Source organism: Salvelinus namaycush, chromosome 5, assembly GCF_016432855.1.
Source record: "Salvelinus namaycush isolate Seneca chromosome 5, SaNama_1.0, whole genome shotgun sequence".
Taxonomy (NCBI): Eukaryota; Metazoa; Chordata; class Actinopteri; order Salmoniformes; family Salmonidae; genus Salvelinus; species Salvelinus namaycush.
This window is the reverse complement of record NC_052311.1, coordinates 45,060,423-45,078,843: the sequence shown is the minus strand read 5'-3', so window position 1 is coordinate 45,078,843 and position 18,421 is coordinate 45,060,423. Positions and strand designations below refer to the sequence as shown.

Here is an 18,421-nt window from a genome sequence, read left to right as displayed (position 1 = left end):
ATTACAGTTCTTAATGTCCCGTTGGTAGGATAATTGTAATCGTAGGTCATCCATTTTATTTTCCAATGATTTCATGTTAGCAAGTAGAATTGATGGCCATGGGAGTCTACTCGCTCTCCTACGGATTCTCAAAAGGCAGCCTGATCTGCGTCCTCTTTTCCTTCGTCTTTTCTTCACGCAAATGACGTGGATCTGGGCCTGTTCCCGGGAGAGTAGTATATCTTTCTCGTCGGACTCATTAAAGGAAAAAGCTTCTTCCAGTCCGTGGTGAGTAATCCCAGTTCTGATGTCCAGAAGTTATTTTTGGTCATAAGAGATGGTAACAACAACATTATGTACAAAATAAGTTACAAATAATCCAGATCTATGGCCTGTTTGGTTTTTAATATGACCCTGTAAAAATAACAGCAGTGAAATAAGCCTGCTGGACAGTGGCTGAGTTCAGGACTCTGGTCCTGTCTCCCTGGCCCTGACCATTGCAGGGCCTTTTTTACAACAGGCCGACCCCGTCAGAAAAGTCCTCGAAAGGAGTTCCTTAGTGTGGTTCCAGATCTGTTTGTGCTGTCTTTCTAACTCCTATGGTCATTAGCGTGACAATGGTCATAGAAGTTGGCAAACAGCCCAAACAGATCTGGGACCAGGTTAGGAGTTTAACATTTTAGTCCCCCAACCAAGACCACAGTATTTTTCCAGCACAATTACATTACGTTTCTATGAGGAGACCCAGCCTCTAAGACATATAGTGCGAGACATAACATTCTTCCTGTCTTTTCTCTCCATCTCCTCCTCTGTTCCTCGAGAGCCAGCAACAGTGAGCGCACCCCTGGACCTTATTCCCACCCTCACTCTCCGACCACAAATTCCTATAAAACGTAAATCATCTACAATTAACTGTTAAGTCTGCTACTTAATTTCTCTGCTTGAGGTTGTGGTGTATATTACTGGATTACCTGTTATATTATGGAGCCTCAGAGTGAGGTAGAGTGGGTGGTGGATGTTGTAAGTCTCCAAAATATGTCTGCAATCCTGAGGTAAAGACAGTTCATCTCAGGCTTCAGCTCAAGCAGCTGTGAGCTCTAGGCCTAGGATTCTCTCATTGTCTTCTACTTATGCATAGCCTACGTTTAATTTTTGGACAAGCAACCAATTGGATATTGCATTTGGACAAGCAACTACCACTTCTTAGACGTGGTCAAAAATACGTGGTCTTAGACATGGTCTATATATAGCTACTCTAGCCTATGGTGACCCATTATGGCTAACTCTCTTGGCAGATGCGACAACACCCTTCAGAAATGAACATTTATTTTTTGTGCCGTTTTATTTGACACATACAGTACATGACAGTCACCTGGCTGAACTCATAACAGGTCATACCAGGTCGTATTCCGAACCGCATCCAAATCTGATTCTAAATTGAATCTAAAAATCTAAATCTAAATCAAAGGTCAAAATGTGTCCTGACATTACTGGACTCTGGTGGAAAATTGGCACTCGTGTTATTTTTGCCGTGACGGTTCCCAACCCGACACCACACACACACACAAACACGACAGGCTGGGTGCAGAACAGGGCCAGCCGCAAAGCAACACCCCTGGAGCAGTTTGGGGGATAATACCTTGCTCAAGGGCACAATGGCTGTACAATAGGTGGTACCTGAGATAAATGCCAGCCTCCGATTGCCAACTCACTCTATATTTTTTCCCATCAGCACTGGTAATCCCCCCCCCCCCCCAATCAGGAAATGTATCATACTCATATCTCTAGAGTCATAGGGCTTCAATTAAACTCTGTGCTTCTTTTCCAAAATGGAGACAGAGAGTTGTTCTGTGTTGGGGTATAATATGGATCTCAACATTTCTCAACATCTCTGGGAAGATCACTTTTTCCCTGTGTGAATAGAGTGGCTTCTATTCTCTAATTTGTTGTGCAGGACTGACAGGCTTCCACCTAGGTGTGTAAAATAAGAATTTATAATTAGGGGAGTGAGGTGTTGAGAGGTCCTGACAGTATCAGAGACACACTCTTCCAATAGTCTTGCCTTTGAACCGTGAAGACTGAGGAGTCTCACATGTCTTAGGAAACATGTGAAGAATCCTTGTTTATCAACCCTCATCCTTTTAGGAAATGTGATACAATAGTTTTTTCCATAAGGTTTTGCAACCCATGATGCAGGTTGTAAAATATAAAATAGGGTTTCTAATATGGTTTACATCACATGCGTGTGTTCTTTATCCCATTAAATACAGTATACTGAATCTAACAGTAACATGCACACTCTTGGTAAGGATCCTGCTTCAATGTCAAGACCATATCCACCCAGTTACTTTTCCAAATTACACTATCTTGTTTTCCATCTATGTACATTGATGATTTCGAGGCAGCACTCAAAACACTTTCTTTTAAAAGCTGCTTTTCAGAATAATCCAAGCTGTGCTCAAAACTATTTCCTTGTTCCTTTTTTAAATTATTATTCGAAAACCATAGATTTATTTGATCACATCCATCTTTTTATTGACCAAGTCCTCAGTGAACTGGAGCCGTTGGCACCCAGTTGGCACTCATGCCTAGTTATGTCAAATGTGTTTGGACTGAGTGCAGAACCATGTGAAATGGTGATCTGCTAGAGCTAGCCCAGGCACTTGTCTCCGTGTAGTCTAAATAAAATGTGACGGTCAAAACACACCAGTTCAGACCAGAACAATATCATGGTGTAGGGTGATGCATGTGTCAACATCATGTTCTACAGGCTCAGCACAGCTTGCTGATGAAACACTTGGATTAACCTCTCCTCTATTCCTGGGAGTGTATAAAAAAATGTTTCTAGAAGTGCTGATCTAGGATCAGGGACCGTCATGTCCTTATAATGTTATTCGTTATGATCTAAAAAGCCAAACCGATCCTAGATCAGTAATCCTACTCAGAGACGTTTTGCTGTTGACATTTCTATTGAGAACGCTCCCTCTTGTTGACTCATATAGACAAGATGAGACAAATGAAAAAACGGGGGGAACAGAAGACAAATCGTACGAAAGAGGAAGTGAGATCATTACCCATATTGGGGCAAAGTGCGCCAGATAGATCATGCCTGAGTTAAGAGAAAGAACAGCCGTGCTGTTTTGGAAAAATAAGAGAAAGTACTGATTCTGGTCACACACACACATACACACATATAGGTTTCAGTTTAACACGTGTAAAAGCTATCAATAAACTTACAACAAGAAAAAACGTAATGAAATAATGACCAAAGGAAATGAAATCAATACCAATCCCAGAGGGCCTATTATGCACTTATTAACAACATTGGATGAACTCAACGCAATGGCAATTCAAGTCCATAACACAAAACTATACAGTAGTAGGCTTACTGTCCATATTGTTGTGCAGGTTTGTTTGTCAGTGTTGTGTATAAGCTAGGCCTACTTGTCTGTTATCCCCACCTACCTGTTATGTGTGTCTAGCAAAATAATGATATCAGCTGTAGCCTAGATTGCAATCAAATCACCATTTCCATTAGGATATTTTTGGGAGAACTTGCATCTGTGTAAGGTGTGAATATACTTTGTTTGGGCTAATTGAGTGACATAACAATAGAACAACTGCTGAGGTACAACCCAATTTTTGAAATTGCACCTTGTGTATTCTACTACTTACTCAACAGTAAATTGAGACCCCGACTTTTGGAGGGAAATTCATCGCGGGCCTACAAAAGGGGGGCTGCCAGTTTCCCCATCCCTGGCCTACATGACCAACGCACAGCACAGCACAGCACAGTCCGAAGGTTCGAAGTTAGAGGGAGGAGATTTTTCTCCAATATCGGGGCGGGGTCTTGTGACTCACCATCAACTTCCTCATAGACAGTAGAGCCGGTGAACTGTGTCACACTTCAACATTGTACAGTTAGAGGTCTGAGTAGACTGCAGTGAAAAAGGAACGGGAAAAATTGTACAGTATAATAATCTGCCACTGGAGTAGCGACCGGCAGAAATTCTCATCGTTTGAATGTCTGGTGACACAGCGCGAGAGGTGGGCTTCGATTGTCAAGTCGCAAAGGTGCATTCAACAGCAGATATAACGTCGGGTAAGCGGGATCACCCACTCTACCTAGAATAGTGAATTGCAAACTTTTCGCCATCATATCTCCACTGTTCTTAGGTAGACCTACGTAAACTCTAGAGTAGGCCTACACACACGTTTCTTATTCTTTGCACATGGATTTACTGATGAAAACCACTTTCTTTTTAATCATTCTATTGTGCTATTTTGAGTCCCATTCATTGCGCATTTTAGCGTGATGTCAGTAATGTAGGCATAATATGCATTTATTGAAGTAAATGCGTTTAATTTGAACTTTTCATTTGCAATGTGAGGCAGAAAAGAAGTTCAGCAGTGCTCCCGGATTCTGAATGAATGAAGGATAGATACAGCAATGCATAATGCATGTCAGGACAGGAGGAAAGGAACATCCGACAATTTAGAAAATAACCTACTTTGCAGCAGTTTTGTCCATATTATACTAATGAGACTAAGTAACCTGAGAACAACTGGAAATTGAGACTAGACTATACTTGTAAACTAAAGCTTTCTACTGGACAATGCAACAACGGGAGTTATAAAGTAATTCCATTACAGCATGTACGCTTTTGTTGTCTCACGTCAAGCACGTCAGAGCCTCAGAATGGGATCTTGTGCCTAATGATATGTCAATTTCCATATGACGTTTCTACTTTCCACATTTCTAAAGCAACAAATGGTCAATAGATCCCACCTAAACCACTCCAATTTTGTCCTTATAAGTATAGTAGGAAAGGTGACCTAGTAGGCTATATCACTTCATTCGTGGATTTCTCCAAGTCTCTGTTGTGGTTGGATAGATATTTAATATGTCTACACATTGTTATTATGTCTACTAACTCAGTATTTAACCATGTCTTCTATACAAGGGTATAGAAGTGCTGAGATAATTGGAGGTTCTCTAGACTTTTTAGTGTCCCTGAACATGCTCCAGTTGCACTGAGGGAATATGAACATTCTTGCCACTTAGCACCTTCAGTAATTACACACAGTGATAACTGGGACTGAAGACCGAGGGAGCCATGAGTGGAGAAGAGAGGGAACGATTGCAGGGAAAAGGGGACTATTCTTGTCACGGAGTGCTGGCCTGTCCAGTGCCCACAGATGGGTTGCATTCCAAATGGAGCCCTATTCCCTACAGTGGAGGCTGCTGAGGGGAGGACGGCTCATAATAATGGGTGGAAAGGAACACATGGAATGGCATCAAACACATGGAAACCATGTTTGATCCCATTCAACTGATTCTGTTCCAGCCCTTACCACAAGCCTGTCCTCCCCAATTAACGTGCCACCAACCTCCTCTGATTCCCTACAAAATATGCAACCCATAGGGCCCATATGGCTCTGGTCCAATGTAGTGCACTATGTAGGGAATAGGGTGCCATTTGAGACGGAGCCATGGAATACTTACCACCACTATTCCCTCTGTTTTTCCCTGGCTTTCGTGCTACATGTCGTACCTCAAGGCTGTCATCAGGACTGGCATGCCTGGGGCATCCTGGCACTGATGGAGGTTGCTAGCTGAGCAGTTCCCCCCTCGTTGATTCGGTGGTCAGTCCCCAAGGCTGAGCAGTTCTTGGTTAGAACACTTTGGGAATCAGTATGGAATAAGCAGGAAAACCTGGGAATTTTGCAACCCTAGTCATGTTTCTGTCTCATCTGTTGCCGTTTCACACGTGTTACATTGGGCGAGAAAGGGAAGATGTGGTCACTGGAAGATAAATCATACCCTTAAAATAGCTGTGTTACCAGGCTTACTGTGAGTTCCAGACCGACTAGGTAAAGCGCCAGCGCAGTTGGTTCTCCCTTGCATGCTGCCTGCCTCCTGCTTCACCTGGGACAACTATAGAGATCCCTGGTTTCCTACACCTAAAAGACTACAATAGACACAAGGCTGTTGACAACCAAAGCAACCATTACTGCAGTTTTTTAGCAGTTAACCCATTTCCTGTAGTTTGTTTCATGTAATAATTGTATTTTCAATTTCTACTTCAAGTGGCGCACACTTTGTTAATAACATGTATTAAATAATGTCATTAAAATAAGTTGACTCACCCACATAAGTATACCTGGATGCACATGTATCAACTTTGAAATATGTTTTTCTTTGTTTGGCTAATGGCTAGGCTAATGTGGATTCTACCTAAGTGCAGACATGGCAGTGGTAATAGCCTGCAATTCACATCTCCCATGTAGATGGCAAAAATTAGTTTAACTCTCAGTGCCCGGCCTTTTTCCCTCCAAACATTGTTCATTTAGCAGCATTGCTGCGGGAGCTAGGCGATGGAGACCAGCTACAGCGCTGCTCAATTCACTGCCCTTTCGCCGACGCAGGCGGTGACTCTTCTTCTGTCGGCGGCACCATTTAGGTTGGCCCCTAAGGTATACTTTTTTTGGCTATGAACCGAGCGCGAACCGGCAGAGTTCCCACATTGGTTGTTGCGTCACCTCGCCTTAGCTGAGGAACGCACCCTTAACCTCTCTCACTAAGGTGTCAGAGGTCTGACAAACTACAGTGTTCTTTGACAGAGCCTCTCTTCTGGGTGTGTTGGTACAATATAACAGATGCTCAAGCTAATTTATAAATCGGCACCATTCCAATTACACTATATATACTAAAGTATGTGTACACCCCTTCAAATTAGTGGCTATTTCAGCCACACCCGTTGCTGACCGGAGTATAAAATCGAGCACACAGCCATGTAATCTCCATGGACAAACATTGGCAGTAGAATGGCCTTACTGAAGAGCTCATTGACTTTCAACGTGGTGCTGTCATAGGATGCCTCCTTTCCAACGAGTCAGTTCGTCAAATTTCTGCCCTGCTAGAGCTGCCCCGGTCAACATTAAGTGCTGTTATTGTGAAGTGGAAACGTCTAGGAGCAACAATGGCTCAGCCGCGAAGTGGTAGGCCACACAAGCTCACAGAATGGGACCACAGAGTGCTGAAGCGCGTTTGCAGCACTCACTACCAAGTTCCAAACTGCCTCTGGACGCAACGTCAGCACAAGAACTGTTAGTTGGGAGCATCATGAAATGGGTTTCCATCGCCAAACAGCCACACACAAGCCTAAGATCACCATGCGCAATGCCAAGGGTCTGCTAGTGGTGTAAAGCTTGCTGCCATTGGACTCTGAAGCTATGGAAACGTGTTCTTTGGAGTGATGAATCACACTTCACGATCTGCCAGAAGAACACTACCTGCCCGAATGCATAGTGCCACATGTAAAGTTTGGTGAAGGAGGAATAATGGTCTGGGGCTGTTTTTCATGGTTCGAGCTTGACTGCTTAGTTCCAAAGTTCTTAATGCTACAGCATACAATGACATTCTAGACAATTCTGTGCTTCCAACTGTGTGACAACACTTTGGGGAAGGCCCTTTCCTGGTTCAGCATGACCATGCCTCCGTTCACAAAGCGAGGTCAATACAGAAATGGTTTGTCGAGATCGGTGTTGAAGAACTTGACTGGCCTGCAAATACAAATACTGGCCTGCACAGAGCCCTGACCTAAACCCCATCAAACACCTTTGGGATGAATTGGAACGCAGACTGCGAGCCAGGCCTAATCGCCCAACCTTACTAATGCGCTTGTGGCTGAATGGAGGAAAGTCCCTGCAGCAATGTTCCAACATCTAGTGGAAAGCCTTCCTAGAAGAGTGGAGGCTATAATAGCAGCAAAGGGGGCATCAGCTCAATATTAATGCCCATGATTTTGGAATGAGATGTTCGACAAGCATGTGTCCACATACTTTTGGTATTGTAGTGTATGTCTTATAAAAGATCTCATCAATTATTTTAAATAAGCTATTGATTCATAAACAAGGATGGAAATGAGTGTCTTACCATTGTTAATCTTATGCAAAAACCTTCATTTATTAGCTCAAATACAAAGCTTGTTTCATAAACATGGATATAAATAATACTAATCCTTGTCTTTGATCTATGCTAAATTACATTTGATTTATAAAATTAGATTCGACGAGAATTAGATTACTTTCGACATCGATGCTCTTAATTTTACTGTGGCATCACATTGTCACTTATGAAAGTCAAAGATCAAATCCCCAAGACATGCTAACCTCTCACATTAACAATAACAGGGGAGGTTAGCATGTCTACGGGGTATGATCTTTGACCCTCTCTAGGGTCCTATAAAATCAGTGTTGCGGAGAACGCGCACGGAATCACAGAATCCAGACATTAAAACGGAATTCCACAATATTAAAACATTTTATTGAGCATAGGAAATCAACTAAATGCAGTAATATGCCAAAGGTCATAAGACATGAACAAAATGCATCAGTGAATCCTATTTTCCCATAAGCTTTCTGAAGAGGCAACGGCACAGGAATCCCCCTGTCCTAATTTGCGCATTTGTCTACCACTTTGTGTTGCTGTTAGCGATGATGCTAATAATGTAAGACAACCTCTTCTGGTAGATGGAAAGGTTCCCAAAAACCTTCTCAATTAAATGTTAACTACAAAGTAGCCTATGCCTACCTGATTGTTTGTATCAATCCAGTGGCCATTTGTTTTGTAAAATCTGCAATCACATGAGCATTACAGAAACATTGCTAACCAAATGATTTCAGGATGGTGCACAGTTATATTTAAAGGGTAACTATGTAACAGTATAACTTTAAACCGTCCCCTCGCCCCGACCCGGGCGCGAACCAGGGACCCTCTGCACACATCAACAACAGTCACCCACGAAGCGTCGTTACCCATCGCTCCACAAAAGCCGCGGCCCTTGCAGAGCAAGGCGCAACACTACTTCTAGGTTTCAGAGCAAGTGACGTAACTGATTGAAACGCTACTAGCGCGTACCCGCTAACTAGCTAGCCATTTCACATCCGTTACACTCACCCCCCTTTCAACCTCCTCCTTTTCCGCAGCAACCAGTGATCCGGGTCAACAGCATCAATGTAACAGTATAACTTTAAACCGTCCCCTCGCCCCGACACGGGCGCGAACCAGGGACCCTCTGCACACATCAACAACAGTCACCCACGAAGCGTCGTTACCCATCGCTCCACAAAAGCCGCGGCCCTTGCAGAGCAAGGCGCAACACTACTTCTAGGTTTCAGAGCAAGTGACGTAACTGATTGAAACGCTACTAGCGCGTACCCGCTAACTAGCTAGCCATTTCACATCCGTTACAACTACACCCAAAAAATTAAATTGTCTTAGATTTTTTCCAGACCTCAAGTGGTCCCCTGATGTGGTTTAAGCATTGTTGTGGACTTAGAACACCCAATTTTGTTGTTTTCTATTACAAAGGTGTGATTCTGAGAGCAAAAAGCAGGGGAAAACAGGGGGGGGGGGGAACTAACTGAATCGGGGCATAATATTTGACAGATTTTTATAGGGCCCGACCTATGTAACTCCAAAATGACACACTACATTATTTACCATTTAATATCTCTTGGGCACAAAATAATCTGAACAAACAAACAAAACAAACTGCAAATGCATCCTACAAGTTTGTAGTCACAAGCTTGATGTAGTCATTGCGTGCTAGGAATATGGGACCAAATACTAAACTTTTGACTCATTTATTTATAGGAATCTTTAGTAGTGATGGGAAGTTCGGCTCTTTTTACTGACTCGGATCTTTTCGACTCCTTCAGTCAAAAGAACACCTCTTTCAACTCATTTTGTTCATTAGAGTCAGTAATGTCCAGAACACGCAGGACCCCTTACCAGTGAACAATGAACTGACAACTCTAAAGTCATGGTTCTGCAAGCCTCTCGTTCACATGTCATTCCTCATAAGGGGCTTATTGGAGCTGTCGTTTGTCACTGAGACTTGGACATTGTTTAAAGCCCAACGACCCCAACGATTCATTCTCGAGTTCGGGTTTGTTGAGCAAAGGCTGTGTGTACTGTATGTTTTGGTTCTTCAAATCTGTCCATAACATTCAATAATAAATGAATTGCATTAATTCTTGCACCATGCGATCAGTTATCAGTTCAATACATGTATATAATTTTTTGTGTGTATTTTACCCACCTTTTCTCCCCTATTTCGTGATATCCAATTACGATCTTGTCTCATCACTGCAACTCCCCAACGGGCTCGGGAGAGGCAAAGGTCGAGTCATGCGTCCTCCAAAACATGACCCCCAACCCGCGCTCCTTAACATGCGCCTGCTTAACCACGAAGCCAGCTTCACCAATGTGTCAGAGGAGACACCGTTCAACTGACATTAGAAGTCAGTCTACAGGCGCCCGGCCCGCCACAAGGAGTCGCTAGAGCGCGATGAGCCAAGTAAATCCCCCCCTGTTTTCTTCTTTATGCTGCCAGCAGCATGAAATGTTTCCCTGCGTGCATATATGACAGACAGCTGTTGGTCGGAGCACAGCTCCTGAGCCACTGAGCTGAAGGAGTGCGTATTAAGTCATTAGAATAATGAACTGTTTGCGAACTTCACATCACTAATCAATGTCAGTGTCAATCATTTTGATTAAAAAAAATACTTGTTAAACAAAATCTTTCTCTGAGCAATTTATTTTTTGTGTGAAACAGTTTCCCATTTTTTTTGTTTCGTTACATATAAAATAAATGATTCAAATAATATTGTACAGTCATTATTGCGCCATCTTTATCAAGGGTGTCAATCATTTCTGACCCTACATGGACAGTGGTAGTTCAGCTCAAAGCCATGTACTATCGTCAACTTTGAAATCAAACAAATGGCTCTTCCTCTCACTTGTACACCACAACTCAACTTCCTCCTATGAAGAACTGTGTATCTGTAGTGTCCTGCTGTGCCAACAAGGCCAGTCTGATGGTTTTACAGTTACTTTTTTTCACAAGAGGGCAATAAAAGCCAAAAGTAAACATCCTTTATGTAGTGTCTGGCATTCCAGCCTTGACCCAGCTTATGGAGTATATCATGTATTTGTTTGCCTCTCTTTCCTCCTTTTCTCTCCATGGCATTTTAAGCGATCACATTCTGTTCCCCGGGCGCCGAAGACGTCAATTAAGGCAGCCGAACCCCGTTACCTCTCTGATTCAGAGGGGTTGGGTTAAATGCGGAAGACACATTTCAGTTGAATACGTTCAGTTGGACAACTGACTAGGTACCCCCTTTTCCCTTTCTCTTTATTTGGAGGTCTCTGTGTTTTGCTGAAGGTTAGCAGTTCTCTGTTTTTGGAGTGGTGCCATAATGACTTGTAATCAAATGTATCAGTCACATACACATTTTTTGCGGGTGTAGAGAATTGCTAGTGGGTGGGTTTGGGGGCTGACAGTTTCTAGCCCATAGTACATCGATGATGGACAATCCACAGTCAATTGCTTGCAGGTTTTAGAGACTGGAATGTTGAATTGTAGTTTTGACACTGCACACCTTTCGTTCCCTCTTTCTCCAACTCTGTTGAGGAAGCTACTGGAACCTGTTAATTTTTCCGGTCTGCTTGCTGTCTATTTGCTGACTCTCAAACACTCTAAGGGGAATCAGTATTGCGGTATGTGAAATATTGGTTAAGATGGCCAGTTACTTTAAGACCGATGTAAAAGCTACCCAGGCAATCTGAACACTAGTTCTTCAGAAAATAGAACATTATAAAGGTATTGAGCACACAAGTGATCCTGAAATGAACCTGTCAAGCATTACCTCCAAAGCAGGCTTTTCTTTCTGTATCCTATATCCTCAAACCACAACTGCCATTTCCCCCTTCTTCCTGCCTTCCTCTGGTAGTCAGACTAGCCACTAACCAAGCACCCTTCAATTGAGTATGGGGGTGTGTGGCAGGCAGCTGGAGTGTGTCTGGCCTGTCTGTGAATGGGGGGAAGTGACCTCATGTTTCCTGCGTGAGTGGGGGTGGGTGTCCAGGTGCTGCAGTGTTATTGTGAGGGGGCACGGCTTCCTCCAGCGGCTATTTTGTTGGTAAATGGCTGAAATCCGATTCTGAGAGTTTGACCCCCTGCGGGAGGCAGCGTAGTTAAAAAATAAAAAATAAATAAAAAAATCACCTTTATTTAACCAGGTAGGCCAGTTGAGAACAAGTTCTCATGTACAACTGCGACCTGGCCAAGATGACGCAAAGCAGTGCGGCAAAAACAACAGTTACACATGGGATAAACAAAAGTACAATCAGTAACACAATAGAAAAATCTGTATACAGTGTGTGCAAATGAAGTAAGGAGGTGAGGCAATAAATAGGCCATAGTGGCGAAGTAATTACAATTTAGCAATTAACACTGGAGTGATAGATGTGAAGATGAGGATGTGCAGTAGAAATACTGGTGTGCAAAAGAGCAGAAAACAAGTACAAATATGGGATGAGGTAGGTAGTTGGTTGGATGGGCTATTTACAGATGGGCTGTATACAGCTGCAGCGATCGGTAAGCTGCTCTGACAGCCGATACTTGAAGTTAGTGAGGGAGATATAAGTCTCCAACTTCAGTGAATTTTATTTTTTTTGTATATATTTTTTTGCAATTCGTTCCAGTCATTGGCAGCAGAGAACTGGAAGGAAAGGCAGCCAAAGAGGTGTTGGCTTTGGGGATGACCAGTGAAATATACCTGCTGCAGCACGTGCTACGGGTGGGTGTTGCTATGGTGACCAGTGAGCTGAGATAAGGCGGCGCTTTACCTACCAGAGACTTTTAGATGACCTGGATGGAGTATGTAGCGAGGACCAGCCAACGAGAGCATACAGGTCGCAGTGGTGGGTAGTATATGGGATTTGGTGACAAAACGTATGGCACTGTGATAGACTGCATCCAATTTGCTGAGTAGCGTGTTGGAGGCTATTTTGAAAATGACATCGCCAAGTCGAGGATCGGTAGGATAGTCAGTTTTACGAGGGTATGTTTGGCAGCATGAGTGAAGGAGGCTTTGTTGCGAAATAGGAAGTCGATTTAATTTTGGATTGGAGATGCTTAATATGACTCTGGAAGGAGAGTTTACAGTCTAGCCAGACACCTAGGTATTTATAGTGGTCCACATATTCTAAGTCAGATCCGTCCAGCGTAGTGATGCTAGTCGGGCGGGCGGGTGCGGGCAGCGATTGGTTGAAGAGCATGCATTTCGTTTTACTAGCATTTAAGAGCAGTTGGAGGCCACGGAAGGAGTGTTGTATGGCATTGAAGCTCGTTTGGAGATTTGTGTCCAAAGAAGGGCCAGATGTAGGTGCTTCCTGCTCTGCTGTCTCTTCTCTGGTCTCTCTCTCTCTCAGGTATAAAGGTTATTTAGGCCATATTGTTGTTCACTTCTCCCCTCACCCCTTACACTCTTTCTATCATAAATGTTTCTTTGGTCCCTCCTATGACATCAAGTAATCCTTACTGTCTACCCGATCTTGTCAATGCATGTTGTGTAAGAGTTTGGCTATTCCAATAACATTTTGTGAGAAAGCCCTGTCCACTCTCCGAGCTGCGTTGGCACTGCATGATGTCAGCGACAGCTCCATGGTCCTGTGACGAAGCAGATGTTTTAGGTGCGTGATTCCTGTCGCGTCATCACCCCCCCAGTCATGTATCCGGCTTTGTGAGTCAGCCATGACTGGTTCCCTGGCTGCGCCCAGACCTACAGCAGGAGGATGTTGTCTACTGCAAGACTATGAGAAGTACAGCTATTGAGTTGTTGAAAGGCATGTAAATCATATTTAGGCCCCTCTGCACAAAACAATCATGTGACATAGTACAATTTTGTTTATCCTGTATTTTAAGCCTCATCCAAAAATAAGAATTAGACAAATGAAAGCAATTGGCTGAGGATGATGCTGGACCATCTGACATGGAGAGGATAGTTTTGATAAATAAAAAAAGGTATCAAAAAGAAATCATATCACATGATTTCGCAAAAACACATGGCCCTAGTCATGACGCAAGACGGACTGTCTAGTTAGTATCAACACCTCCCTCGTGATTAGTGTTATCCTGTTAGAAAAGGTTCACCATTTTGATGGCACATCTATAGCGAGTTAACCTGCCATCTAAGTTGAACTGTTGTGAAACAATAGTGAGGACAGTGTTCAGTCTGGTTTAGGCAGGCTGATGGTTGATTTCAGCGTTTGGCATGCGTTTCTATTCCCCTCGCCTAGACTTGCAACACTGTTCGAGAATGTGCCCTAGAACACTGGCAGCCACACCACAGTGCCTTGTCAGTTGTAAACATCACTCTTATTTTCCAATAAATGGAGGCCATATATAAATCTTTATTTTTTTTCAAGCAAACATGCCTCCAGAACCAACAAGCAAGTCCCATCAAGGCACACATTGCGAGTTTGAGGACAAATTGCAGCGGTTTTGAGATAACGAGTAATGTGATGTGTATTATGAATTTCATACATACAGTAATGGTTACGTTGGGATGTGGCTAATGATTAAATCATAGGATAGACCTATATGGTTGAGGCACTTGGGGGGGGGGGAGAATGTAAAGCCAATAATTTATACAGCGTGGTAGGGTGTGTAATTTCGCCTTGCAACTAACTGGGAAAGACATTGTGAAGAGGCCTCTTTGCTGCTGTTCACTCAGCAACTCTATGTCCTCCATTGAATTGGGAGTGTATATGTTATACAGATATATTCGCCATACAGTAACTTAAACAGCCCTTCCGTAGCTGTCCCCTGTAATTACTTTGGCAACTCCCAAAGCATTTATTTTCGAGGACCGTGACCTACCAGAAACCTACTGTCTGATAACAATAAAAGGAATAGCAATGAGGAAGAAGGATGAAGTTTTATCGAAGTCCATTCATCAATCAACCACATAAACCCAAACCTTTTTCTGTTTGATTTCTTCTGATGATAATAATACATGGGTTTTATATAGCATCTTTCAAGACCAAGACACTTCTACTCTGTGAACTTAAGGGCGGGCCCAAAAACCACATCTGTGGGACAGACTGTCCTGAAATCACCCTCTCGTGATAAGCATGTAGTATCTCTTGTCATCTTTCAGTAATCCTATTCTCGCCTAGATTTACACCTCCCATAATGTATGTGATAGAAGTCATTGTTCATCTGGAGTGTCATGGATTTTGTCTTTTCCTTTTTTTTGGGTTGTTCTCACACACCAAGCATATGGCCTAATTGGCCTTCACTTTGAGGCATTGTGGCTTGCTATGATCCCCACCAAAGAGTGATGCTCAACAGCCCTGAACAAGGCCCGGCGCTAATGCTAACGATACAACCAGAGAGCATTAGAGGGCCTGACATCTTTCCACAACAGCATTCTCACAAGGCTTTCACGTAACAGTGATGTCCTGGCGTAGCAATTTGCCTGCAATCCTTGTTTGTTCCAACATGCCATCAACACCACCGCAGTGGCTTTGTCTTTATATGGTTCGGCTACCCACCTCGCCCCAGCACTCACTCACTCGCGCACACGCTGAGCTAAGTGCCAAGGCCGGTGTATTAGGCGTGATTGCTTCCCAACACTTAATGAGCCTAGCCTCCCACCACATCTGCAAGAAATGAAACCAAATGACTGTGACATCATCACAGATGTGGCGTAATCGGAGGAGAGTCTGTGTGTGCGCATTTCCTTGAATTTGTGTGTGTTTGGATGCATGTGGACACATTTTTGTGCAGATATTGAACCCTGTACCATAACAAGTTGTTACTCACATCTCATCTTTTCTGAAGGGGCTGTGGTGAAGTGTGTACGTGCGTAAACTCCTCAACCCAAGTTATGGATTGGCTCACCCTGGACGACCCGTCTTGCATGAATGCGTTAAAAGCTGTTACTTGTACAGATTAGATATGCATTTTCTCCTCTTAAATTCATATGGCTGTTTATTTGGAGCACAGCTGCGAGTGAGTGTGTTCCCCTCTTTAAGTAACACAAGCAAATCCCTGTTCCGCATGATGAAACTGGTGGGCCATCAAGAATGTAACTCCTTATCGGGTATCTTCAGTAGCAGTCTCTCTCTCGCTCTCTCTCTCTCTTTCTCCATCTCCGTGGTTGAATAGACAGTCGAGTTCTCTACTCAGAGGCAGGCAGGCTGAGACAGGCCAGACCGACCTGCCACATTCACACATTCCGATAAAGGTGTGAGCGTATGTCACTCCGTGGACCTTAAATCGAAGTGTATATGACAAGTTGCCCAAGTCCAACATAAACATAGGGGAGTGTTTACTTGGCAGCAGCATGGGTACAGGTTGGCACTAATGTGCAAGAGTCAAAGGCAGAGTGGGGGGGGGGGGGGGGGGGTGTTCCCATCACAATGCTTTGTACTTGCAGGAGCCATAAATCGGAGAACGTGTCCTTGGCTTGGCTATAAAAGAACACAAGCTCCTGGTTGATGAGGAGTAGACGGAGGTGATTTACAACAGGACGGGCAATGGAGAGCCACTGCCAGTGATCTTGAATGAAGGGATGCAGAGAGATGGCGAGAGGAATGGCCCAAGAGGAACACCATTAATGCTCGTAGGCCACTGACAGGTGTGCCTGTCACAGCATGGATTCCTCTGAGATTGCTGCAAGTCCCTACTGTTTGGTTGGCGTTCAGTGCATACTAATGTTATTGACTCTCGCTTGTAATGGTTTGTGTTAGGCAACTAGGCCGGAGAAATTCCACTCCCTTTTTTTCCCCCTGCGCATTAAAGGTAGACTCAGTAATATGAAAATAAACACATTTCCGCAACAGTCTTGCATCTATCTGCAGTGCTGCTCATGGCAACGTAATTTAGCGGCAACTACCTTTAATTCAACAAAGAACGGAAGATAACGTAATTTTATCAGACACACTTGATTAAACTGTTTACCTTTAGTCATACAGTCGGATCTATGAGATCATTGGACTAATGTTCTCCAAAGAGCGTAATCTGTTTGTTTGATAGGGCTTGCAGAACCAAAGGGCGGATTAAGCCCAGGATGTTTGTGGTAATTGAATATACACTGTAAAAAAATATATCTAGTTTCAACTAATAATAATTATTAACAGCCTTTTTTAGTTGACTCAACTTTTCTGTTAAAGTGTTACCTGCATTTAACTGTTTTTAGTTGGCCCAAACTTGGCACCAATCTGAGAAGTCAGGCAAAAATTCTGTCAACATAATATGTGTTTGCTAAATTTGTCTCATGTTCGTTCAACTATTATTTTGGCATGTTAACCATGTTACAAAAAAAAAAGTATGAATGTATGTACTTGTAAGTCGCTCTGGATAAGAGCGTCTGCTAAATGACTTAAATGTAAATGTAAATGTAAACTAACTAAAGGCTGTGGAACCAATAATAATTATACTTAACAAAAATATAAATGCATTGTGCAACATTTTCAAAGATATTCCTGTGTTTCAGTTCATATAAGGAAATCAGTCAATTTGAAATAAATTCCTTAGGCCCTAATCTACGGATTTCACATGACTGGACAGGGACGAAGCCATGGGAGCCAGGCCGACCCACTGGGGAGCAAGGCCCAGCCAATCAGAATTGAGTTTTTCCCCACAAAGGGCTTTACTACAGACATCAATATCCCCCCCCCCCCCCCCCCCCCCCCGCAGGTGAAGGTCCTGGGCTGGCGTGGTTACACATGATCTGCGGTTGTGAAGCCGGGTTGGACATACTGCCAAATTCTCTAAAACAACATTGGACATTGGAGGTGGCTTATGGTAGGCATCCTCCCGTCAGTTGAGGATGCCTGGTCATTCTTTAAAAGTTACTTCCTCACCATATTAGACAAGCATGCTCCGTTCAAAAAATGCAGAACCAAGAACAGATATAGCCCTTGGTTCACTCCAGACCTGACTGCCCTCGACCAGCACAAAAACATCCTGTGGCGAACTGCAATAGCATCGAAGAGCCCCCGCGATATGCAACTGTTCAGGGAAGTCAGGAACCAATACACGCAGTCAGTCAGGAAAGCAAAGGCCAGCTTTTTCAAGCAGAAATTTGCATCCTGTAGCTCTAACTCCAAAAAGTTCTGGGATACTGTAAAGTCCATGGAAAACAAGAGCACCTCCTCCCAGCTGCCCACTTCACTGAGGCTAGGTAACACGGTCACCACCGATAAGTCCATGATAATCGAAAACTTCAACAAACATTTCTCAATGGCTGGCCATGCCTTCCTCCTGGCGACTCCAACCTTGGCCAACAGCCCCGCCCCCCCCGCTGCTACTCGCCCAAGCCTCCCCAGCTTCTCCTTTACCCATATCCAGATAGCAGATGTTCTGAAAGAGCTGGAAAACCTGGACCCATACAAATCAGCTGGGCTTGACAATCTGGACCCCCTATTTCTGAAACTGTCCGCCGCCATTGTCGCACCCCCTATTACCAGCCTGTTCAACCTCTCCTTCGTATCATCTGAGATCCCCAAGGATTGGAAAGCTGCCGCGGTCATCCCCCTCTTCAAAGGGGGAGACACCCTGGACCCAAACTGTTACAG

At 43.7% G+C, this 18,421-nt stretch overlaps 1 protein-coding gene across 1 annotated transcript in view; it reads left to right on the top strand.

Moving 5' to 3' along the window:
- Positions 1-3,906: 3,906 nt before the first annotated feature.
- Positions 3,907-18,421, top strand: part of LOC120048331 (four and a half LIM domains protein 3-like) — a 46,972-nt gene continuing 32,457 nt past the window's right edge. Inside the window, exon 1 of the mRNA XM_038994223.1 lies at positions 3,907-4,081. Within this exon, the coding sequence (XP_038850151.1) occupies positions 4,003-4,081 (79 nt within the window). The 5' untranslated portion in view covers positions 3,907-4,002. The remainder of the gene's footprint in view (positions 4,082-18,421) is intronic.